Source organism: Hippichthys cyanospilos, chromosome 19 (genome assembly GCF_059441005.1).
Source record: "Hippichthys cyanospilos isolate Australia breed blue-spotted pipefish chromosome 19, RoL_Hcya_1.0, whole genome shotgun sequence".
NCBI classification, from domain to species: Eukaryota; Metazoa; Chordata; class Actinopteri; order Syngnathiformes; family Syngnathidae; genus Hippichthys; species Hippichthys cyanospilos.
Window position 1 is genome coordinate 15,493,607 of NC_142387.1, and position 24,909 is coordinate 15,518,515.

General features: G+C 43.8%; 1 protein-coding gene across 5 annotated transcripts; it reads left to right on the forward strand.

The window, feature by feature from the left end:
- LOC148408104 (uncharacterized) lies at window positions 1-24,823 on the forward strand. 5 transcript variants are annotated; one of them, XM_088401754.1, is made up of 61 exons: window positions 1-769; window positions 2,658-2,920; window positions 3,118-3,189; window positions 4,735-4,836; window positions 4,916-5,026; window positions 5,097-5,201; window positions 5,270-5,380; window positions 5,454-5,564; window positions 5,637-5,750; window positions 5,953-6,063; window positions 6,125-6,235; window positions 6,324-6,434; window positions 6,504-6,614; window positions 7,075-7,185; window positions 7,254-7,364; window positions 7,447-7,557; window positions 8,226-8,333; window positions 8,426-8,536; window positions 8,608-8,718; window positions 8,894-9,004; window positions 9,443-9,553; window positions 9,624-9,734; window positions 10,080-10,190; window positions 10,263-10,373; window positions 10,450-10,557; window positions 10,632-10,739; window positions 11,683-11,793; window positions 11,876-11,986; window positions 12,046-12,156; window positions 12,469-12,579; window positions 12,653-12,751; window positions 12,898-13,008; window positions 13,090-13,197; window positions 13,735-13,845; window positions 14,293-14,403; window positions 14,503-14,613; window positions 15,453-15,563; window positions 15,624-15,734; window positions 15,854-15,964; window positions 17,053-17,160; window positions 17,234-17,344; window positions 17,410-17,520; window positions 17,628-17,738; window positions 17,819-17,920; window positions 18,310-18,414; window positions 18,483-18,578; window positions 18,921-19,025; window positions 19,101-19,205; window positions 19,270-19,377; window positions 20,352-20,462; window positions 20,570-20,797; window positions 20,870-20,974; window positions 21,579-21,683; window positions 21,858-21,962; window positions 22,044-22,136; window positions 22,197-22,301; window positions 22,611-22,773; window positions 23,020-23,112; window positions 23,549-23,647; window positions 23,851-23,981; window positions 24,266-24,823. In XM_088401754.1, the coding sequence occupies exons 2-61, from the start codon at window positions 2,669-2,671 to the stop codon at window positions 24,440-24,442; spliced, it is 6,861 nt and encodes a 2,286-aa protein (XP_088257880.1). In that variant the 5' UTR covers window positions 1-769; window positions 2,658-2,668; the 3' UTR covers window positions 24,443-24,823. The 5 variants fall into 5 exon arrangements, with proteins under 5 accessions (XP_088257880.1, XP_088257877.1, XP_088257878.1 ...); XM_088401750.1 differs by lacking the exons at window positions 23,020-23,112; window positions 23,549-23,647 and having other exon boundaries at window positions 611-769; XM_088401751.1 differs by lacking the exons at window positions 23,020-23,112; window positions 23,549-23,647; window positions 23,851-23,981; window positions 24,266-24,823 and having other exon boundaries at window positions 22,197-22,368; window positions 22,611-22,770.
- Window positions 24,824-24,909: the final 86 nt, after the last annotated feature.

Here is a 24,909-nt window from a genome sequence, read left to right on the forward strand (position 1 = left end):
TTTCCTATTTTTTAATCCACAGTATATACAATATTTTTATCGACTATACATAGCATTTACGTTCTGTAGATGTGATGTGAAAGGGATGAATGGATGTGGTGCAGTTTTGTCAGTGAGCATACACACACACACACACACATTCTCTGAAGATAAGATGGAGGCCGTGACATCATCTTAAGGTGAGTAAATTCTAATTTTTTTGTTAATCGGTTTTTTATTCATCCGTCATCATGTAATGGTAATTAATATAAATTACGTCTTTAAAAAAATCCTGTTGTGTTTTTTGCATTGATTTTTTGGGGCAGTTTTGGTCAGATAAAATAATTTATTGATTTTTTTTTTATGTTATTACGTATTTTTCATCAAAGTCAATGTATTATTTGTTACATTCTGCACAATTTTAAATTTACGTTTAATTTTTAAAATTTTATTACAAATATTTATGTATTATTTGATAGTTTCAGTAAATATAAATAATACAATAAAAACAAACGGATATGTTCAAATGTGTTCCATTTTTTTGGCTGTATTAATCATTTACCACAGTCAAGTAAACATTAGTTAAATCATCATAATTAATTTGAAAACGGTCAATCTGTACATGTTTAAAAATGAATGGAGGCCATCTGGAGACATTAAAAGCAAAGCCTTCATGTCGTTTTCTCCTTCTCTCCTCATTTGGACCGACAAGCTCGGTTGAGAACTCCGAACTCGCCGCACGCGGCTCGGGAAGGAGAACGAGGAGGAATCGGCGTGGGAGGATGAGGAGGTAGGATGAGGATGAGGAGGAGGGCAGAGAGCGGTGTCGCTCCGATGTTACGTAAGCGCCGTTTACACTTGTGCAGATGAAAAGCGTCAGGCGCTCTTGATGTTCTGCCGTTGCGTAATAATCGGCCAAATAAATCATTAATTCCTGAATATCTCAAGCCTGCGAGGAAGCGTGAAAGCTAGACCTACAGTTAGATTACCCACAGTAAAAAAAAAAAAAAAATCCCCGTTTCAGTTCTAATCTACTACAGTACTTAAAAATCTCTATAGAGAAACTTTAACTTTTCGATTAATCGTTTCAGCCGTAGTAATAACGACTGTATATGATTCAATATCTAAAAATCTCAATTTAGTGATTCAGGGTCTAATCCATCCCCAGATTCAGCTATACATTATCTTGATAGTGTGTCGATTAATCGTTTCTGCCCTAGTCATCTATATTGTCCGCTGTATGTAAATCCCAATGAGTTAGCGGGGATTTTTTTGATTGTTTCATTACTAGATTCAATATAGTCCATTATCTCTACAGTGTTTGGGGAATATTCGATTAATCGTTTCCGCCCCAGTCAACTGTATTGTTCAGTAAAGGATTTTTCGATTATTCCTTTCATCACAAGATTCAACTCTATAGTCCACTATCTCAATAGTGTTTAGGGAGTATTCGATTAATCGTTTCCGCCCCAGTCAACTGTATTGTTCACTGCATGTAAAGGATTTTTCGATTATTCGTTCCATCACAAGATTCAACTCTATAGTCCACTATCTCAATAGTGTTTAGGGAGTATTGGATTAATCGTTTCCGCCCTAGTCAGCTATATTGTTCACTGAACTTAAATTTTTTCGATTAATGATTTCATCACTAGAATCATCCATATAGTTCACTATCTAGATAAAGTTTAGGCATTATTCAATTAATCATTTCTGCCCTTGTCAAGTGTTCCCTGTATGTAAATCCCTATGGAGTGAGCAGGGACTTTTCAATTAATCGTTTTATCAGTCTGTTCAACTCTATAGTCCACTATCTCGATATTGTTTAGGAAATATCTATTCATATCGATTCAATATCATTTCTGCCCTAGTCAACTACATTGTTCACTGTTTGTAAATCCCAATGGAATTAGCAAGGATTATTTTCGATTGATCGTTTCATCACTAGATTCAAGTATGTAGTCCAACTCTATAGTGTTTAGGGAGTCTTTGATTAATCGTTTCCACCCCAGTCAACTACATTGTTCTCTGTATGTCAATTCTTATGGTGTGAGCAGAGATTTTTCGATTAATCGTTCAAGATCTTGATTCAACTATAGTCCATTAAAAATACCCAAATAGAAATCAGGGAGTAGGAAATCATGAATCATACAGTCATCCCCTGGTGAGAGTGTGATCAGTGATCCACACGGTCGTGGCCTTTACCTCAGCTGCCATCTGACACTCCATATTGGCGCGAGAATACCTGCCGCCGCTTCCTGCCGCCACTTCCTGCGGTTTTGGCAGTCGACGGCGGCGACGCACAGTGGTGTACATATGGCCACTCGCTTTGTTTACACGCGCTCTCATTTGTGTTTGTCTTGAACCCATTCAATCCCAAAGATGTAATTTTACGTTTTTGGGAGTCCAGACATTCAATCCCAGGTACCTATTTATATATATTAGGTCGAGTGAAGGGCGAGTTACGGCCAATTGAAATAAATATTCATTCATTCCAGTAAGTGCTGATAAGCTCAAGTGGGGAGCTAAATGTGGCCTTACGCGATAAGGCGTACTTGATGAACGACGGCCCGTCACAAGTCTGGACCGCCAAGAGTCTGGAACCAACTGCACTCACAGACCCGACGGCAGCCCAAGCTCAAGTTCGTTCCTGCTGAAAAACCTTTGCTTTTGTTCTCTAGACGCACCCACCATGGAGAAAGAGGAAACCGCGTCTGCTCCCGAGCTGTTCTTCGAAACAGAACAAGCAATGACGGTGGAGACCAAAGAAGAAACTTTCCAAGAGACCGTGACCTCCTTCGAGTCTCACCTTGACACGACGGAACGGACAAGCGAGAACATTCAAGTTGAAACGGAAAGAGAAGAAGAGGAGGCCGGTGAAGATGGAGAGGAAGCGGATGGAGATGAGGAACATGGAGGAGCAAAAAGATCCGAGGAACCAAAGGTGAGAAGATAAATGACATCTGATTTGTGATGAATGAATGGGTGTGAAGGACAAATAGACATCGTAATTAGCTTCCTATGCTAACTAGCTTCAGCAATACACCAGATAGTAAAATCAGCTAAACTGGTAAACTTGCTAGCTTAAGCTTCGTAGCTTGACTCTTAGTAGCAGACATTTGCGTTTGCGTGTGTTTCCAGGCTTCAAGTGGTTCCCACCCGGTTCTTCCTGATCCGGCGTTCAACAGGAGATGCAGCCTGCTGGCCAGTGAGGTGAGCTTCTTCCACTCATGTTTGAATGACAGCGGATAAGGAATGGCCTCAATGGTAGACAGCAGCAAGGGTGGGCAAAGTACTGTACGTACAGTATATATTTTTTTATTAAATGTTTTATTTTACATTTATTTACTTATTATAAATACCCCAATAACGATGTGATTTTTTACATTTTATTATTCAAGCCACACTTATAACACAAACAATTGTCCATAAAATCCATCGATAAAATAAACGAAATAATATTTTTTTAAAAAGATGATTTTTATTTTGTCTTACCTTTAAATTAGAAAAATAAATGAATATTATTCTTTATTCATTTTATATGGAGATTTAGACACATGGAAATTAGAAAAACGATTCATGATTAATGAAATTAAACATAAATATCTGCCTTTCCAAGCGTCATCTAAAAATGAAGTGTCCCATCTGTCCCTTTCAGAAATCAAATGCGTCAAACAAACATTTTCCCATCCCTGAAATAAACAGTCGTGAAAATTCGAAGGTGGCGAGACGCTCGACAACCCGAATAAAACACATTCAAAAGCAGGTGGCATTGCGTTAACTGAAGCCAGCGTCGCCCCTGGCAACCGTCCCTCAAAAGGTCCCGCGTGAGTCCACCAAAAGCGTCCAAGGGAAAGCTTGGCATCACGCCGTACAAGACTGAATCTTTGGCTGATACGTGGGAGGGCGCCGCGTCCTGTGTGACTCATCAAATCCTCTCCGCTCGCTCAAATCTGCCCAACGCCGCTCAGACTCGCCGGTGATTCACGGCGCCGCCAGGAGGCGAGCGCTTTCTAAATTTAACGGCGCTGGGAGCCGCCGCTGGGAGCCGCCGCTGGGAGCCGCCGCTGGGAGCCGCCGCTGGGAGCCGCCGCTGGGAGCCGCCGCTGGGAGCCGCCGCTGGGAGCCGCCGGGTCGCTTCAAAAGCTTCCGCGTTCGACCCAAAGTTCTCAACTTGCGGGATTACGCCCGCTCCGCCGATCGGAGCTTTGCCGTTGCCGTGGCGACGCCTGGCTTTGCAAAGCCGAGCCGCTGAGAGAAGGAAATAACATGCAAAGCCTGAGGGTGGTGGTGGTGGTGGTGATGATGATGATGATGATGATGATGTGAGGGCAGCGCGATGGAAAGTGGTTAACTTCCTCCCACGTTGCAAACACATTCATTCACAATAAAAAATGTCCTAATGCGCAATAGAAATATCCTGTATGTTGTGATCGGCTAATTGAGTATTAAGATAATCAAGTACTTGAGGTAGTTCGGTACTAAATTAACAATGAATTTAGGCACTAAAGTACTGAAGTAATCGATTACTTTAGGTAAATATCATCAATTAGTCATATATATATGCGCCCTGGAGTTGTATCTACTCCTGCCCTCATTCGTGTCTTGTAGGAGTGCCCGTCTACCTCATGTTTTTCACTTATCGCAGGCATGTGTTGCCTTCATTATCGAAAGGCTTTCTTTTTTTTTCATCTCCAGACGGATTTCTTTTTGTTTTTTGCTTTAATATGGCTCTTTCAATATTTTGTCTTGTTCTAGGTGAAGTACAAGGAGGATTTTGAGAAGATGAAGGGTCAAAGTCTCTTCGTTCCTGCGGCAGAACTCATTCACGCCAAAAATATCAGCGCCGTTGTGTCCGAGGTGAGAAGACTAAAAGTTTACTCGGAGTGAGGACCGCCACGGAACTTGTCCCTCATGTCCCCTGCGTCTTCTTGCTCAGTCCAAATACAAGCAGGAGGGCAAGAAGGAGGCGTCTTTGTCCCTCTACTCGCTTCTTCCGGACACACCGCAGATACAACGAGCAAGGGAAGTGAGCCAGCTGCAGAGCGAGGTAGTCACACCAGAGGGTCAAACCAAAGCAGGACCTTAGACCAGAACCTTTGTCACTCTTTTTGTCTTAGGTCAAATACAAAGAAAACATGAAGACATCGTCCTCACTCTACTCTCTCATGCCAGAGACCAACGACACTCACTTTGTCAAAGAACTTAGTGACCTACTGAGCCAGGTAATTTTTGATGACGGATGGATGGATGTTGGATGATTCGCGACGGTGTCCTTCCGTGTCCTCGTCAGAACAAGTACAAGGAGGAAGTGAAGAAGGAACTGAGCAGCACCTTGTACTCTCAGCTTCCCGAGACCAGCGAGATGCATCTGGCCAAGAGCGTCCATGAGTTTCAGAGTGAGGTACCGGGGTTTTTCCTTCCACCAACATCAATCTTCCATCCAGCGAGACCTTGACATGGTCCTCGTCTTGTAGAAAAAGTACAAGGAGGACGGGAAGAGAAAGGCTTCCATCTCACTCTACTCCCAACTTGCCGACACGCCTGAGATCCAACACGCTTTGGAGATGTCCCACCTGCAGAGTGATGTAGTCCATCTCCACGTTCATATTCATCAGGAGCCGACGTGGGATCTTCTCACCGTTTTGCTTCTCTCTCAGGTGAACTATCGTCCGAAGGTTCTGGTGAAAGGAGCGCCGTCTTCTCTCTACTCTCAGCTCACCGACACCAAGGAGATCCAGTTTGCCAGGGAGATGACCGAGCTGCACAGTCAGGTACCCGAAACCGCGACCATCTATTGAGCTGGACGTTCCTGTTCCAGTTTTTGTTTTAGTTTCAGCTCCGGTTATTTGTTTCTATAGTTCACTTTGTTTGCAGATGTTTCTGTTTCACTTTTTGTCCGTGGTTCGTTTTGCTTACCAACTGTGATCCTGAACTCTCGACACAATCCATCACAGCGTCTTTGTCCCCAATCAGCTCAAGTACCAGGAGGACGGCAAGAAAAGCCTGAGTCACACGTCATACTCTCAATTGCCGCATACCATGCAGACCCAGTTTGCGAAGAACGTCGCTGAGTTGCAGAGTCAGGTGAGATGCTCCGACTTTCTGCATGTTTGATCCACACTTTTGAACGTCCGCTCGTCACCAGCGCCGCTACAAAGAAGCGGGCCAGAAGAACGGCGGCTCGTCCTTGTACTCGCTTCTGCCGCATACTCTGGAGACGCTCCACGCCAAGGATGCTTCCGAGCTTGCCAGCGAGGTAAAAAAAAAAAAACGTGTATACCCGTGAACGGTAGCGAACGAGTTAAAAAAAATATAGCTTGCCTCACCTTGTCTGAATCCCACAGGTCAAGTACAAAGAGGACGGCAGGAAGGAAATGAGCGTCAACTTGTACTCGCTGATGCCTGAAACGTTGCACACGCAGCACGCCAAAGAACTCTCAGAGCTGCAGAGTCAGGTTGTCACATTTTTCACCCCAGCGCGATGCTAGCGAGCCGTACTCATGCTGGCGGCGCTCGGCCCGCAGGTCAAGTACAAGGAAGGAGCCCAGCAGAAGAATCAGAACGCTTTGTACCATCGCATGGCTGAAACCGCCGACACCTTATTTGCCAAAGAAGCCTCACAGCTGCAGAGCCAGGTACTGGGATTCGGGATTTGTCATTACAACTACCTAATATTTCATTCAGACGATTTTTTTTTAATTCTTTGGGAAAAGGAAAGCTCTAAGCGAGTATTTTTAGCATTTTCACTCAACTTTCAAGGCCAACAGAATGTGTGCTTTGTGTTTGTAAATATGGGTGGCATATGAAAGCTTGACTTCCATTCTTCAGTTAGAATTGGTGTAGGTAATAGCTGTGTTATTAGTGTGAAACACTGCCATCCAATGGTCGCAGTTATCACTACAGTGCTCAATTGGTTTATATTAGCTAAGCATTAGTCAAGGGTGGCAGCTCCTTTCCTTACAAAAACATATTTGACCAGAAGAATAAAGAAGAATAGAAGCCAAAGCCATTTTTTTTCAGTATTAGTTTTAGTTTATTTATTTTTATTAACTAAGGTAAAAGAAGAAGGGATCTTGACTATTTTGCCGCCTACAGGTGAAGTACAAAGAAGACGGCAAGAAGGAGGTGAACAAATGTCTCTATTCCACACTACCCGAAACGTTAGAAACCCGACACGCGAAAGACGCCGCACAGCTGCTTAGCGAGGTACGCGCACGGATATGGGCCGCTCGTGAACATCGCCTCTGACACGTGTTTTTGTGCGTATGGCTCAGAATAAATACAAAGAAGACGGCAAGAAGGAGATGTCCCGCAGTCTTTTTTCCACCCTGAGCGACACGTCCGAAATGAAGCTGGCCAAAGACATGAAGGACGTCCTCAGCGAGGTGCCGGGACATTTTTGGAAAGGCTCTCGTTAAAAACGCTTCCATCGAATCGTATGAGATTTTGTATTTGTGTTTGTCGCAGAGGAAGTACAAAGAGAGCGGCAGGAAGCAGCTCTCGCACAGTCTCTACTCCCGACTGGCCGACACGGCCGAGACGCAGTTTGCCAAAAACGTTTGCCACCTGCAAAGTGAGGTGCGAAAAGTCCAAGATTTCTTCGAGATACTTGTGGATTCATCTCTATTTAAGATTACTGATGGGTCGCTGTTTTTTTTTACATTTCTATTTTTCTTGATTAAAAATGTAAGAGCGAACATTTTGTTCGCCTTGGTTTCGCTTTTGTATGGTGTTCCACAAGGTTCAATTTTGGAACCCCTGCTCTTTTGCTGTTTTATGGTTTTTCTGTTTATTGTCTTTTAAGGATGTTCGTTAAAACATTGTTTTTAAACAGATACCAGTATGAGTTCTCAACTCCTGATTTGTCACCGATACCAAGTAGCGATACTACTAGTGCTTTTGATACATAACATTTCCTCCCAAAACAATGACAAATAATTTTAAAGAAATAAAGAAGTAAGAAGAAATTGAAAGAAATTGAAGTATATAAAAAAAAGATTGACAAATACTTATTGGATTGCTTCAAACAAAACGAGACGATTTTTGAGGTTGTTTTGTACACAATGACCATTTTTCTTCTAAACATCCAGAAAGTGGGGTCAAAACGACCAAAATATTGGATTGTTCCTTTTACGTCCCATAATTTGATGATTTTGAACCCAGCTGCGTGTTGTATCGGCGGAACCTTGCGAGATGCTTGTTTGATTGCAGTTGGCTCTAATCATCATATTGATTTGTCCCGGCAGGTGAAATACAAGCAAGGACAGAAAGACACGTCCAAATCACTTTACTCCACCCTGCCCACTACATTGGAGACGCAACACGCTAAAGAAGCGTCTGCCCTACAGAGTGAAGTAAAGCCACTCCCTTCTGATTGCGTTGAAGCTCTTCCATCCGCATCCAGTCCTGCTTCACATCTTCCACTGTTTTTTTTTCTCTACCTCAGCGGAACTACACAGAAGCTCAGAAAAAAGATCTCAAGTCTACTTTGTTCCATCTCCTGCCCGAAACGCTTCAGACGGCACACGCTAAAGACGTCATGGAACTTCAGAGTCAGGTTAGCTCCTCTGACAAGAGACATCCCCTGAGCGGATCTCCTAACGAGGAGAAATCCTTTGGGTCGGGCAGGTGAAGTACCAAGAAGACGGCAGGAAGGAGATGAACCTCAACTTGTACTCGCTGATGCCCGAAACCATGCACACGCAACACGCCAAAGAGATCTCAGACCTGCAGAGTCAGGTACTTGCACCGTCAAGCTAGCAACTTGAAGCACTTTGGAGTCTTTCCTGTCAGAATATTGACTTGGGAATTCCCTCAAATGGGTCATAACTGTAGTTGCTATGGCAACTAAACTTGGAAGCGGTAAGTGTGGGTGATTCAGGTTTTTTTTTTTCTCTTTTTTTGTGTGTCGCAGGTCAAGTATAAAGTAGGCGTGCAGCAGCAGATGCAGAGCACTTTGTACCATCAGCTCCCGGAAACTTTGGAGACTCAACTAGCCAAGAACATGTCTCAAATGCAGAGCCAGGTGCCACCACGTTTGACATTTATGGGCATTTTGTTGACTCTAAACTCCTCAACTCACTTCTACGTGGTATCTCGACGGCAAGATGTGATCCCAAGCACGTTAAACAGGACATCGTGTCATCACGTCATAGATATATGGTCTTTTGTAATAGTATTGCTGTTTTGGAATTGATTATCTTTTGTCTTCTTTTCTAATGATTTTTTTTTTGCTTATGATTGAATTTTTTGTTAGATTTTTCTCATTTACACTTCAGGGCCGTTCATACAAAACACCACTTTAGCAATGAATCTCCTGAATTCACTTGGCCAATGTTTCTTGGGGTCAAAATGCCACAAGATGGCAGCAAAGCACTACCTTATCAAAATGAAGCTCCTTTATCCACTTCGACATAGTTCCGCTGACTTGATTCCAAATTGGAACATCTTCTCAACGTTTCAGAGCAAGTACAAGTCGGCAAGTGAGCAGGAGCTTCACAGCTCTCTGTACTCGTCCCTGCCCGTCACTTTGGAGATGCAGCGTGCCAGAGACGCCGCAGAGCTCCTCAGTGAGGTAACTTTCGCTTTGGTGGCCCACGTTTTCACGCAGCATGAAGCGGAAAAGTTGCGTTGTTGGTTGGAAGGTCAAGTATAAGGAGAGCGGCAAGAAGGAAATGCCCAGCTGCCTCTACGCCACCTTACCTGACACCTGCCAAACCATCTTCAGCAGAGACATGACTGACTTGCAGAGCGAGGTGCCTTCAAAACACGTCTCAAGTTTCTCACAATTCCATGAAGAATACATGTAGAAATTGACACGTGTACGCAGCATAGATGTAATGAAAATAAGCGGTCACTCAAAAGATGGAAGTTGCGGTTTAGCGCCTGTTTGGAAGACATAACTTTTTGATCCCCCTTAGTTCACAGTTGTATGGTGTTCCACAAGGTTCAACTTTGGGGCTCCTGCAGTTCCATCTTATCAAATCCTAGTATTTATGAAACCGAACAAGTGCTACACATTTGATAAGCTCGATAAACAATCCCTGTGTGCATGAATCAGTCAAGCCTAAAGTTGCGAACACTCCTGTTTTTTCTTTCAGATTAAATACAAAGAGGACGGAAAGAGAAGCCTATCTCAGAGCTTCTACTCTCAGTTGGCACAAACGGCCGAGACTGAGTTTGCCAAAAGCGTCACAGAGCTACAGAGTGAGGTCAGAGCCGTTCCATACGTTTGTTATTGTAAGCGAGTGCTACACCGTGGCCTAAAATTCTCGTCCATGCAGGTGAAGTACAAGGAGGACGCCCAGAAGGAGATGTCGTCCTCGCTGTTCTCCTGCCTGCCTCAAACGCTTCACACTCAGCGGGCGAAAGAGCTCACAGAGCTTCAGAGTCAGGTGACCTCATACTTGCTGACTTTAAAACAAGACAAATGTATACGACTCCTTTATTTTCTTTGTTTGATCCACGCAGGTGAAATACAAGGAGTGCAACAAGGATCCGTCCTCATCCCTCTACCATCTCCTCCCGGAGACGCCCGAGACGCAATTCGCTAAACATGTATCGGAGATCCAGAGTGATGTCAGTGCCGTCTTTATTGTCTTCCATCTTCTCGCAGATGTTCTTCCTCTTTTTGACGTTTGCTCGCTTTGCAGGCCAACTACAAGCGAGACAAAGAGGACATGTCCATCTCATTGTATTCCCTGATGCCACAAACGCCGGACATTCAGTTTGCTAAAGACATGGCCGACACACACAGCCGGGTGAGCGCCGTCTGGAATGGAATCGGAGCTGGCTGGAATTCAAACTCTAGAATCAAATTTTTGTTAGGGTCAAAGGTCAAGTTGTACAGTCATACAATCGTACACCAAAACAAGTCCAAACAAGTTGAGACAGTGTATACAGTCAAATTCAAGTCATTTCTGAAAATAAGTACGTAACTAATGATTAATCGACAACTAATTGATGACCAATTATTTTGTCATCGATTAATCGTCTAAAATTGTCCAAATGTGCAGAATTTTAAAATCTCGCCTGGAAATACAGAAGCCTGAAATTACAGACCAAGCAGCCAATCAAATTATTAAAAAATTATTTTTACATTGTCAAATTGAAAAAAGAAAGTGCTCCATTTTGATAAAGGGCAGGAAATTGGACATTTTTTTCCAAATCCAATTAATCGACATAATCAATTCAAGAAATAAATGGTAGTTGCAGCCTTACTTATGCCAAAGTAAGTCTAAACAAATCGTTTTTGTCATTTGCAGAGATGCAACAGTTAATCCACGATTAATCGACCACCAAATTAATCGATGAACATTTTTGATTCTCAATCATTCAGAGACTTGAAATTGTCCAATTGCTCAGAGTTTCAACCTCTTGAAATATTCTCAGATTCCTTTAGTCCCTTTAGTTTTGCAATGTGCGGAATCGGAAAATGTTTGCCGATTTTCTGACCAAACAAAACATATTAGTGCATTTTCTGCATGTCAATTAAAATAAACTAAAACAAGGGATGAAATTTAAAAGATGTTTTTGAAAATTGGATTCATTGATTAATTGCCAAAATAATCGATCGTTAACCTCACTGTTAGTTGCAACACTCCAAGTAAGACGCAGACACCAGAAGATCAAATCAGAGAAGCTGAAAATATCATCCAATGGGAAGCCGGTTTGATAAGACGTGTGTTTGCGTGTGTGTATCAGGCCAAGTACAAGCAAGAGGCCAAGCAGCAGGCGGCATCGTCTTTGTACGCGAAACTCCCCGAAACCCTGGACACCAAACACGCCAAAGAAACCAACGCGCTGCAAAGTCAAGTCGGTCTTACGTTTTTTTAATCCTTCCGGATTTCTCACGGGATTCGTCCTTCACATTTTTCCGATTTTTTCCACTCCACAGAACGAGTACAAAGCCGAGGGCAAGAAGCAGATGACATCGCCGCTTTATTCTCAGCTTCCCGACACCCGAGAAACGCAGTTGGCCCGCGAGCTGGCGCTGATCCAGAGCGAGGTACCAATAATATTGATGACTTCCATTTTGAAAAATCCTAAGTGTTTTTGTGCATTCAGAACAAATACAAAGAGAGCGGCAAAAAGGCGCAAAACGTCAGCTTCTACTCCCAACTTCCTGAGACCAACGACATCCGCTTTGCCAAAAGCCTTTCAGAGGTCCAAAGCCAGGTATTGGATCTTTGTATCTACACAGACAGAACCGAATCTTCCAATTTTCTTCTAGGACAGTAGAGTAATCCTTTATTTTTCAAGAAGTCACAATGGACAAATGTTACTGCAGTACACATATTTACTTAAATAGTTATTATTATTATTAAACCTTATACAGTGACAATACTGTTGTCCCTTCCCGTTCCCATCCCTTTGGCTGTAGTGTCACGGAGAGCCGCGGTTATATTAGTGTCGCCCGGAAGTGGCTGACACACTTGAAATTCCAGTTGTGTGAGAACCATTTCATTGGCCTTAATTGGTGGATTTCAGAACCAGTACAAGGAAGCGGGACGGAGACAAGCGTCCGACTGTCTTTACTCCAAGCTGCCTGACACTCTGGAGACTCGCCACGCCCTGGACGTGTCACATCTGCAGAGTCAGGTCTGGCCCGACTCAACGAAAACCAGAAACCCAGTCCGGAACTGATTCAAGTACTTGTGCTGTCTCTGTTTAGGTGTCCTACAAGCAGGACGCCAGTAAGACCTTCTATCACCAAATGCCTCAAACCCCACACACAGAGGCAGCAAAACAGCTGACAAGTTTGTACAGTGAGGTGAGCACTCACGCACTCAAAATTTTAGCAATAAATTGCCTCATGCTCCAATTCATTTGCTCTTAATTTGAAAAGAAAAATGAACCGCTCCTCTCACGGGAATAAATAATATATGAAATTACCTTCGCTCTGCTTGTATACTTCAGGTGAAGTACAAAGAAGACGGAAAGAAAGAAATGAGTAAAAACTTATACTCGCTCCTTCCAGAGACCTCGGAGACGCAATTCGCCAAACAGATGTCAGAGTTACAGAGCCGGGTTAGGAGCCTAAATGCACCGCCAAATCCACATGCAAACTGAAGCCACGATTCGCTTGTTGATGCTGCCGTGTGTTTGCAGAGCAAATACCAGAAGGACAAAGAAGAACTGTCCAACTCGTTGTTCTCCGTCCTGCCCGAAACTTTGGACACGCGCTTCGTCAAGGACATGGCGGACACCCATAGCCAGGTGATGATTTGAAATGCTGTAAAGCTTGTTCTGTTTTGGATAAATTTAGTGAGTAAAATTGAATTAACAAGCATTACTTCCTGACGTGTATTTTTGGCCTGTTTTACTGCCGCTTCCCCCCCACCCTGAACCTGGATTTAGTGGCAATCAAAAACTAAATGTCAATTAGTTTTCTGTTTGTTTTTACTCTTTTTTTTATGTCGTGTTGTCATTTACAGTTTAAAAAAAAATACTCAGTTACGGATGTGTTTATCTTTGGTTACTTCCCACCACTGGTATGTGTTCAGAGTCAGATAAATCTGGCGTGTTCTGGTTGCTTTATCAGTGCAGCGGGATTCCTCGTCTCATGAAACGATGTCATGTGACCTTCAGGCACCGTGTTTGAACACTCAAATCTCCCTTTTTGTCATTTTTATTCCTATGGAATTTGATGGTGGAAAATACACTTTTTAATATAAGAAATAGTGCTTTTTTTTTTTAAATGTAGGCTGTATCATCCAGCCTTATAATTGATGTTCTGCTTGCGTGCGCTTTCAGTTGAAATACAAAGAGGCAGGAAAGAAGGAGGCTAGCAGCCCTCTGTACCATCAGCTAGCCGAGACGGCCGAGATGCTTCATGCAAAAGAAATTTCCCAGCTGCTGAGTCAAGTAAGCACGCACAAACACAAAATGGACACAGGCAGACAGCATGGAAGTCATCCATGATTAAATGTAGCAACATGGTCAACCAAAATATATCATTTTTTCCACTAGCTTAATGCTATCATAGAATGGGAAATGCCATAAGCAGGCTAAAAGAAAATACTGTCGCATTTGTCCTACAATCATTGCATTTATTCTTAACTCATTCAGTGCCAGGGACGTATTTTCACGTTTTTTTTTTAAGAGTCCGGACATTAAATCCCAGATACGTAGGTATTAAATCTATACTTAATGACATTCATTTCCACATACTAAGGTATTAAATTGTTACTTTGGTCTCTAGGATTGAATGTCCGCACTCTTAAAAAACGTGAAAATACGTCCCTGGCATAGAATGAGTTAAATTTTCTTTACAATATCAATTTCAGCAGTTTTTTTTTTTTTTTTTGTCAGAACAAGTACAAGCAGAGTGGCAAGGAAGTGATGTCATCAAGCCTGTACGCCCATTTGCCGCAGACGGCCGAGACGCAGCTCGCCGCCAGGATGTCCCAGCTGCTCAGCAAGGTCAGATCATTTATAATTTGTTGACATTCTTGTCTTTATGTTCAACTCGAACTAATCTTTATGTTTTGGAGTTTCATTGTCAAGCTGTTGTATTTGTAGTTTAAGTACAAGCAGGAGAGCATCAAGAGTCTCGCTCACAGCGCCTACTGTCAACTCCCGGACACGACCGAGACGCGATTGGCCAAGGCGCTCTCCCAGCTGCACAGTCAGGTGAGGAAGACCACACTATAAAATTCACCTGCTTCGCCACCATCTTGGCGTCAAGGCACTATAACAAGGAACTAGACAGAAATAGTGCTCTGGTATCATCTTGTGGTGTTTTGATGTGAAACAATATTGTTGAAGCGAGTGGAGGAGATTCATTCAGACAAAAATAGTGCTTTGGTTCCATCTTGTGATATTGTGTCAGGGAGCATTTGTTGACGTGAGTTGAGGAGTTTCGTTTCGACAAAAATCTGGCTGTCTTCTATCAATAAACTATGTTGACATAGATTGAGGAGTTTCATTTCGATAGATATAGGGCTTTGGTGTTATCTTGTGGCATTTGATTGTCAAGTAACAATGTAGTTTGATTTAGACAAGAATAGTGCTTTTGTCCCTATCATCATGGTATCGATAAACTATGTTGATGCTGATTGAGGAGTTTCATTTAGACAGATGCTGTGCTTTGGCATCATCTTGTGGTATTTTGATGTCAAACAACAATGTTGAGTAGGTTAGTTTAGACAAAAATAGTGCTTCGCTCCATCTTGTTTTCTTGGGATCAATAAACGATGTTGACGCTGACTGAGGGAATTCATTTAGACAGATGTTGTGCTTTGGAGCCAGCTTGTGGTATTTGGATGTCAAACAACAATGTTGTTTGTCATTTAGACAAAAATAGTGCTTTGGCCCCACGTTGTGGGTGTCAGGGAACCTGTTTTGAAGTGAGTTAAGGAGTTCCATTTAGACAGAAATTGTGCTTCGACGTCATACTTGGCATTTATAAACCTTTTTCAATTCAAAGCTACATTTATTAGCAACATGCTAAATGCTAATCTCCTCTGCAGATCAGATACAAAGAGGCCGGCAGGAAGGAGACGGCCGTCAGCCTCTACCACCGTTTGCCCCAGACGATTCAGACCACGCGCGCCAAAGAAGCGGCGCGGCTACAGAGTCAGGTGGGTCGCTTCTGGTCGGACGATAAACACGGAGTCCAAAAACGAAACCTTGCTCTCCAGGTCCATTACAAATCGGACGCTGCGAAGACACGGGGCGCCAGTCTGTACTCCCGGCTGCCCCGCACCCAAGAGACCGCGTTTGCAAAAGAGGTCACGGAGCTCCTGAGCGAGGTGCCCGCGCAAATACACTACACTTAAAGAAGCGCCCTAGTAAACGGCGAGCGTGCCCCGCGGCGAGATAAGCGCGGAACCGCACAAAGGAGGAACGCAATGTCGCTTTTGTGCGTTAGAATAAATACAAGGCGAGAGGTCGAGAGGAAAGCAGCAGCAGCGTCTTCCACAAGATGGCCGACACCAATCAGACGGAATTCGTCAAGCGCTTGACAAACATTCTGAGCCGGGTGAGCCGTCATGTCATCAACAGCCAATCAAATGCCACCAAAAGTTTGTGCGCGTGTGGTGGGTTTTGTTGTGTAAGCGACTAAGAGTGGTTGTGTGATTGCATGTCATTGTGTGCCAGTGTGTGAGTGTGTTTGCATGGCTTTGTGTATGTTTTTGTGTATCGGTGATTGTGTGTGTTCATGTGTGTGTGCAAATATTTGTGTCTATGTGGTTGTATGTGTTTTGTGTATCTGTGTGTAATTATGTGCATACATGTGTGCTTGTGCATGTGTGCGCACATTATGTCTATGTGATTGTGTGTTTTTGTGTACCCGTGTAATAGTATGAGTACACTTATTTACTGTACATTTGTGTCAGTGTGTTTTTTGTGTGTGTTGTGGGTTATGTTGTTTATACATTAATATATATTTGCTGCTTCTCAGATATTTTGTGTGAATGTGCGTGTGTGTGTGTGTGTGTGGCGGGTAAGGTTGTGGAAGCGACAATGTGGTTGTGTGATTGTGCATGTGATTTTTTGTGTGTGTGTTTTTGTGCATGTTTTTGTACATGTTTTAGTGTATCCGTGATTGTGTGTTTTCGTGTGTACAGTGTGTGCGTGCACATCTGTGTCTACTTGTTATTGTGTATCTGTATGATATTGTGTGCATATATTTAATGTGTGCTTGTGTATTTGTTTGCACATCTGTGTCTATTTGATTGTTTTTGTGTGGTGCTTGCTGTGTGATGATTTGTCTGTGACTAATGTGTGGTTGTGTTATTGTGCATGTGTTTGTGCGCCTGTGTGTCTTTTTATGCATCTGTGATTGTGTATCTTCATGTGTGCAGTGTGTCCATACACACATTTGTGCCTGTGACTTTGTATGGATTTTTGTGTATCTCTGATTGTGTGCGTAGATGCGTGCTTGTGTATTTGTGTGCACATTTGTATCCATGTGATTGTGTGTTTTGTGTATCTGTGCGATTGTGTGTGTTTATTCTTGACTGTGTATGTGTGCTTTGTGTGTACGTGTGTGTTATGAATGTGTATATGCTCGGATGCTTTTTTTTTGTGAGTGATTGTGTATTCGCGTGTTCACGATGCTTTCAGAGCAAGTACCAGAAGGACAAAGCCGAGCTGTCCACGTCGTTGTTCTCGTCACTGCCCGAGACTCTGGACACTCGCTTTGTGAAGGACATGACGGACATGTTCAGCCAGGTGACTTGAGGACGTTTTTTCAGTGCCGTAATGATGTTGTGTTCATGTTGCGCTCTTTTTTTTTTTTAATCAGAGTAAGTACAAGGAGGCCAGTAAAAAGGAGATGGTCAAGAGTTTGTACTCGCTTCTGCCTCACACCAAAGACACACAACACGCCAAAGAGCAGAGCCAGCTACACAGCCAGGTACATGCTAAGCTATACTTGGCATTATTAACTAAATTACCGTTGAAAATGTGTATTTTCTGCAGAAGTTATACAAAAAGGAGTGCGTGAAGGAATTCGCCTGCAGTTTGTACGCTCAAATGCCTCAAACCATCGAGACGGTTTTTGCCAAAGAGCTGAGTAAGACGCAGAGCGACGTACGTGAGTGCTAATGTGCTAATGCTAACGGAGCTTTAAACACACACACATGCATGTGATCGGGACCCTGGTGTCAGAAACGCTGTTTGATTGGTACCCCGTATAGAAGTTCTACAAGGAGAAGTATAATCACGAGAAAGGGAAATCGGATTACGCCAACATGAAGACGCTGCCGGAAGTGGAACACGCCATGGAGGTCAACAAGAAGCAGAGCGACGTAAGCAGAAACACACAGTAAAAGCCCAATATTCTGAGTTTGTGAGGCCATGCTATTGACATCATCTGTGCTGGTCTCAGGTCAGTTATCGGAAAGGGAAAGAAGAGCTTCATCGCTATAACATCGTGCCCGACAGAGCCGACATCGTCAGCGCCACCAACGCAGCCAAACTGGCCAGCCATGTCAGTCTGTGTCTGTGCGCGTGTGAGATTGTGTGATTTTAATTTTTTCTGCTTAGATTTTTGGGACCCTGTAGGAACCCATTTGTCCTATTTCTCCCACAAAGTCCTCATAGGTCATGAATACAAGTATTTGTGTGTTTCAAGGACTATCTTGTAACACACAAGTTGTTGTTGTTGTTAGGACCGCGGGAAAGGCATTTACACATTTGTTATATTTTTGTCATAGACAAGTGCCAATAAGTAATTCAAAACCATTTATTTTATCTTATATGTTTGTATTATGAGTTATGTGGACTGTCAATAACATATCCTGATAAATCACGAAAACAAGAATATGTGTGCGGCGACTGTGTTTTACATAACCCCGAGGACATGTGTGGTGACCCCAGATTGCCTACAAAAGTGATGCCAAACAACTTGTTGTGAGTGATGGATCCCTCCTGGAGCGCACAGATATCAATCACGCCAAGGAAGTGTCCAAACTGGCCAGCCAGGTAACACACTTTTACACACATTCACACTCATGCACCAAATGTTGACATTTTCTCTATTTCAACACCAGGTAAATTACAAGCAGGTGCATGGGAGACCTCGCTACAACCCGCTGGATTGCGTGTCCTTCAAACACACGCAAGCTGCCACGGCGCTCGCCAGTCAGGTGAGATAACACACACTGTGAACGCGCAGCCCTGTAACCATGGCAACGTTTGTCAAGCAAATGGAATGGAGGAGGAGGCTTGTTGGATGAAAAGCTGGAAAAGTTGAAGAGGGTAACACATAAACGCACACATTTGGTCCATCCTCCGCCCACACACACACACACACACACACAGCAGGGAGGCGCCCCAGCTCGATATGTTACATAACAGCTTGTTGTGTCGCTCTGAGCTGCTCGCATTCAATTTGTCATCATCACAGAAAGAAAAAAAAACACACACACATTGAAATAAGCATGTTTGAAATCCTTCACAACATCACAGAATGTCTTTTTTCGGAGCAGGTCAAGTATAAAAGCAACCAGAACCAAAAACCCGAAGGTTCTTCTGACCTGCCCAACCTCCTGCACCTCGAGCATGTGATGCACGCCAGCAAACTGCAGAGTAATGTAAGTACACAAAAACACTTCAACGCAACTACATATTCACTATAAGTGTGTGCCTTTGCGTGTGTGCGGCGTCAGATTGCGTATAAGAGGAACCACGAGCAGAACAAGGCTCAGTACCACCTGGCTCTGGACACGGCTGAACAGCGCCATCACAAGGAGAACGCTGTGCTGCACAGTCAGGTCTCGCAAACGCACAAACACATCACGTACGCGCACAACACTGATGTGTGTGTGTTGCTTGCAGGTGAAGTACCGCGAGGAGTACGAGAAGAGCAAAGGTCGCACGAGTGTGGAATTTGCCGACACGCAAATGTACAAAGTGCAGAAGGAGGCGCAAAAGATGCAAAGCCAGGTAACTGAGGGAGTACAGGAAGTAAAACTTTGAAAGCACAGGAAGTAAATTGAGGTGGGACAGGAAATGGGATACAGGAAATTAAGTGAGTTTCTTCTGGAGGAAGTTAATGAGAGAGTTAATGAAAAATTAAGTCCTTAAATTGGAATACCGGAAGTGAAAAGGGGAATGCAGGAAGCAAACTCCTTAAAAGGGAATACAGGAAATAAACAGTGAAAGCACAGGAAGTTAATTGAGGGCGGACAGGAAGTGGGGTACAGAAAATGAAATGGGTTTCTTTTGGAGGAAGTTGATGAGAGAGGAAGGACATTAAATTAAGTCCTTTAAAAAAGAGTGCAAGAAATGAAAAGAGGAATACATGAGGAATCATCCATAAAAGGGAATACAGGACATGAAAAGAGAAAGGACAGGAAGTGAAAAGAGGAAGTACATGAACTAAAAAGAGGGAATACATGGTGAGGTCCTTAAAAGGGAATGTACAAGGGAAAAAAAAAAGTACAGGATGTGAAGAGTAGTACAGGAAGTGAAAATAGGAAGTCCAGGAAGTGTAGTCCATAAAAAGGAATACAAGACATGAAAAGCGGAAGTACAGGAAGTAAAAAGTGAAGTCCATAAAAGGGCATACAGGAAGTGAAAAAAATAAAGTTAGGAAATGAAGAGTAACTACAGAAAGTGAAGGCCATAAAAAGGAGAACAGGAAGTGAAAAGCGGAAGTACAGGAAGTGAAACGGGGAAGTCCAGCAAGTATAGTCCATAAAAACAAAAGCAGGAAATGAATACGGGAAGTGTGAAGCGAAAAGAGGAAGAACGAGAACTGAAGTTTGCTTCCACGGCACAAGACGTGAAACGGATGTCTTTTGGAGGAAATACAGGAAGTAAAAGGAGGAAGTGAAGTCCATAAAAGGGAATACAGAAAGTGAAAAGAGGAAGTACATATACTGTAGGAAATGAAGTCTGTATGGGTTTTTCTGTAGAGAGAGTACAAGCGTGACTATGAAGAGCACGTAAAAGGGAAAGCTTTGGTGGAGGTTGAGCAAACGCCAGAATACCTGACAGCTCGCCAGGCCACCAACCTGCTCAATGAGGTACTGCACACATTTTATTTAATCAGATTCGCCTAATAATAATGGATCTTTAACGTCTCTAGCCGTCAATGGCCGTGAATCACAATGTTTATCGGGCGTCACTGTAGAAGGAGTACAGGAAGGACCTGGAACTTGAAGTGAAGGGGCGGGGCTTATCCGGGCTGGGCCTGGAGGACACGCCCGAGCTCCTGAGGGTCAAGCAAGCCAATCAGATCCTGAACCAGAAGGAGTACCGCAAAGACCTTCACACGGAAGTGCTGGGCAAAGGGATGCGGCTCAGCGCCGATGTCCTGGAGGTCCGACGGGCCAAGAGGGCTTCCGAAATCCAGAGTCAGGTAATCGGATCTCACCAGGTCTATGCCTGTCCTCTTTTGACTCACGTAAAGCTGTCCACGTGTGCGTCACAGAGATCCTACAAACAGACGGACCATCTCAGGGAGAACTCGTACGGGACCATCACCGACACGCCAGAACTTGTGCACGCTTCCTACCTCAAAGATGTCTACAGTCAGGTTGTTTGCGCTATCTAGCTTGCTAGCTATCTACGGCATTTTCGGAAATTTTTCCCAAGGGTCCATTGGTTCACTCCGATCGTTCGGAAATTCATTATGTTAGCTTTAGTTTGCTAGCGCTATCTAGCCAGCTGTCTTTCTAATGATACCTAGCTAGTTAGCTCTCTCTAGCTAGCTCTTTCTAGCCAGCTTGCTTTCTAGTTATGTAGTCATGTACCCAGTTAGCGCTATTTAGCTTAGTAGATAGCTTATAATATAGTTGATTTTGCCAGTTAGCTCTATCCAGCTAGCACCGTTTCATGACCTCTATCGAGCTAGCTAAGCTTTAGTTACCCTAAAAGTTAAAAGTGCGCTCTAGCTAGCTAGCTTTATTGAGCTCGCTTTCAATATATATTGTTAGCTAGCAATCTGTCGAGGTAGCTCTAGCTAGCTAGCTTACTCGCTCTCTCTAGTTAGCTAGCGAGCTAGATCTATCTCGTTAGCTCTTTCTAGATAGTTAGCTTTCTATGTATCTAGTTAGCTCTAGCTAACTATCTAGATAATTTTGTCTATCTAGCTGGCTAACTAGTGTTCTGTCTATCTAGTTATGTATTTTTAATTCCAGAGGAAGTACAAAGATGATGCCGAGCGACTGCGAGGTCGCTACAGTGCCCCGTCGCTCACGCCTGAGATGGAGCGAGTGAAAGCCAATCAGAGAAACATCAGCTCGGTGAGTTCCCACCCAGGTCTCGCAAACCCTCGTCCTCCATTCGTAACTTTTGCTTTTGAGTCCCTTCCTTCAAAAAAAAAAAAAAAGGTTTCTCGCTCATTCTCTAACCATCTGAAGGCCGTCAACTTTTGATATTTTGACAAAATTAAATAGCTTGGATTTGTCGCCCCCTAGATGCACTACTGCTGGGACTCCAAGCTGATGAGAGGTCTCATGTCCTCTGTCACCGAGACGCCTGAAATCGTCCTGGCCAGAGAGAATGCCAAGAGGATCAGTGATGTATACACACACACACACACACACTTTTTTTTTAACTTTTTTTTTTCTTAGGTGATACTTGAAAGTTGGCGGTGCATTCAGGTGCAGTACAGAGAAGAGGTGGGCTGCGGGACCGCCGTCATGGAGACGCCCGAGATGAAACGAGTCCGACGAAACCAGGAGAACATCAGCTCAGTGAGCACGTGTACGCGCACACACACGTTGACGTCCGTGATATAATACGTGTGTGCGCAGGTGAAGTACCAGCGCGGGTTGCGGGAGGTCCGAGGCCGCAGTTGCACCGAACTGGACACCCCCGAGTACAGGCGGGTCAGGAGAACACAGGACTCGGTTTCCACGGTAGCGGTCGATCCAACTCGCCTGTGGCGCCGGCTAATTGGACACCGGGTGTTGGAACGTGACACACGTACTAACTGACGCACGCGCATGGACACGTCACCATGTTTGCGTGTGAGAGAGAGAGCTTGTGGGCGTGACCAATAAAGATTTTTGGACAAAAGTTCTTCTTTTATTCGCTCACTGACAAAATGCACCATCTGTGTGTGTAATTTTTATTTATTTCACGTTTTTTGTGTGTGTGTCCAGCACTGCGTTTGACATTAACATTGAATGTCAATTATGTTTGTGTATTTGTGTTCCGCCACGCAGGCCAAGTACCACGAGGATTTTGAACGCGCCCGCGGTCGGGGTTACACGACTGGTCTGGATGAGCCCGGCATGGAGCGATACCAGCGGGCTAATCACATGATGACTGACCCGGGTTCCAACCAGATGATGGACATGGACAGACGACCGGGTGGCATCATCGTAGGTTAGCGCGCCCTAATTCTTCACCAAAAAAACATACTGTATATTATAATAGCTCTAGCTAGCTAGCGTTTTTTTTATCACTAATTATTTAGCTAGGTTATCAAGCTAGCTCTATCCATCTAGCGCAATCTAATTATCTTGCTAGCTTTATCTAGCTAAATAGCGACACAATCACACTTTGGCATCCTGGTGTAGACTGAGTAGTGGCAACGGTTTAGGCTCAGTTTTATTTCCATCATCTCTAAAGACCTGAAGGTGTGGAGAACAGATCCAGGCTCCATTTTTGACTTTGACCCTTTGGAGGATGACGTCCAGTCCAGAAGTCTCCGCAGGATGTCTGGTAGACAGCACTAACCCCCCACCCCCCCTCGACCAAAGGAAAACCTCACTTGTGCTGTGGTCTTCTAAAACCAGTCCGTTACTGAGATGAGAAGTGGATTACACCCTGTATTGGCCACCAGTAAATATTAGAATAATTCTCACACCCAGTATTTTTTTTTTCCTTTTGAATGAATCTAACATGTAAACATTTTGTTGTTTGAAGAAAAAAAAAACAATTCAGCATGGATAACGCATGCTAACCTTACTGGGATTCAAACCCAGAACCCCCGAAACTTCAAGCCAACTACACTAACCACTTCTACCCCCCAACACCCCTCCCAATGCCTGACATTAGAAAATTTGCAACATCAGCAGCCTTCAATTTGTCTCCATTATTGTTGACCTTTGCGCCCCCTTCCTGTGTTTCCATGCCGGGTGGCGCCCCCTGTCGTCAGAGCGGGCTGAGCGCAGGCTGAGCCGGCCTCAGTCTAGGCAGTCTCACAGCTCGCTGACCTCTGAGCTCTGGGAGCGCAGCAGCAGCTGCGACACGCCGGGTACCTGTCCAGTGTGTGCGTCTAATCACGCTGTCACGCGATTGGTTAGAAAGAAGGAAATTTGATATTAACACCGTTAATATTAAAATGGGTAGACACTTTTTAATTATGCGAATAGCTCAGTGTGAAAGATTTGTTTGTTGTTACTAGTTGTCGCAACCGATACTAACTAACCCGTGTGTGTGTGTTTGCGTGTCACACAGCCCCTGTGCTTCCCGGAGCGTACCACCAGGGGGTGCACATGCAGACGCAGCCTCAGTATCACGGCTACATGCATCAAACCAGCATGTCGTCAGTCAGATCCGTCACTTCGCCGCCGAACTCATCCGCCATGGTGAGTGCGCCCTCTGTTGGCGTTCATGATTCACTGCACCACACGAAGCGCATACTATCCCCTCGCTTTCAAGAAGACCAATGAGCTACATTGAAGTGCAAAAAGCTGCAGTTAAATAAAAGTCGTGCTTTGTCGCCATCTAGTGACATTAGTTGGCAATTTTTTTTCACAGCGATAGCAAAGGTGGGTATCACTGGCCCAAAGATGCCACAAGATGGCGCCAAATCAACCACAAGTTTTAAAGTGTGTATTAAACGTGATTTTTTTTTTGTGTACACGTGCAGCGTGTTTACCGGGCCCTGTACGACTATGCGGCGCAGGACCACGACGAGGTCTCCTTCCGGGATGGTGACGTCATCGTCAACGCTCAGCCCATCGATGAGGGCTGGATGTACGGCACAGTGCAACGCACGGGAAAATCCGGAATGTTGCCCGCAAACTATGTGGAATGTTGCAATTAGGGAGATACTGTACGTGTGCGTGTTTTCGGGCGTGTGTGGGTGTGCGTGTGTGAACACACACTCCATCTACATTATCACTTCTTCACACAATATACTTTGGAACTTGTCCCAGCATTTTATACGTATGGTTTCACAAATGTAATGAAATTAATATTTTGTGGCTTTTTTTTTTAACTAAATTGTTTTATTTAGTTTGGGATCATTTGAATTTAGGTTTATCATTTCTACGTACTCTTGATCTTTAATTCAAATAAATTGCATGTTATTTCACTTGATATCTCACCACCTGCTCTATGTATTGCTATGTCTGATATGGCATACACACACATACACACATGGTCTCTTACATGAAAGAAATAAAAAAGCATATGTCATCACAAATATGTCTCCAGTCTCTGAATATTTGCAATTAAATTGAATACTTTTGTTTACTAAAGGGACATAGATTCATCCGTTGTCTGCAGCAA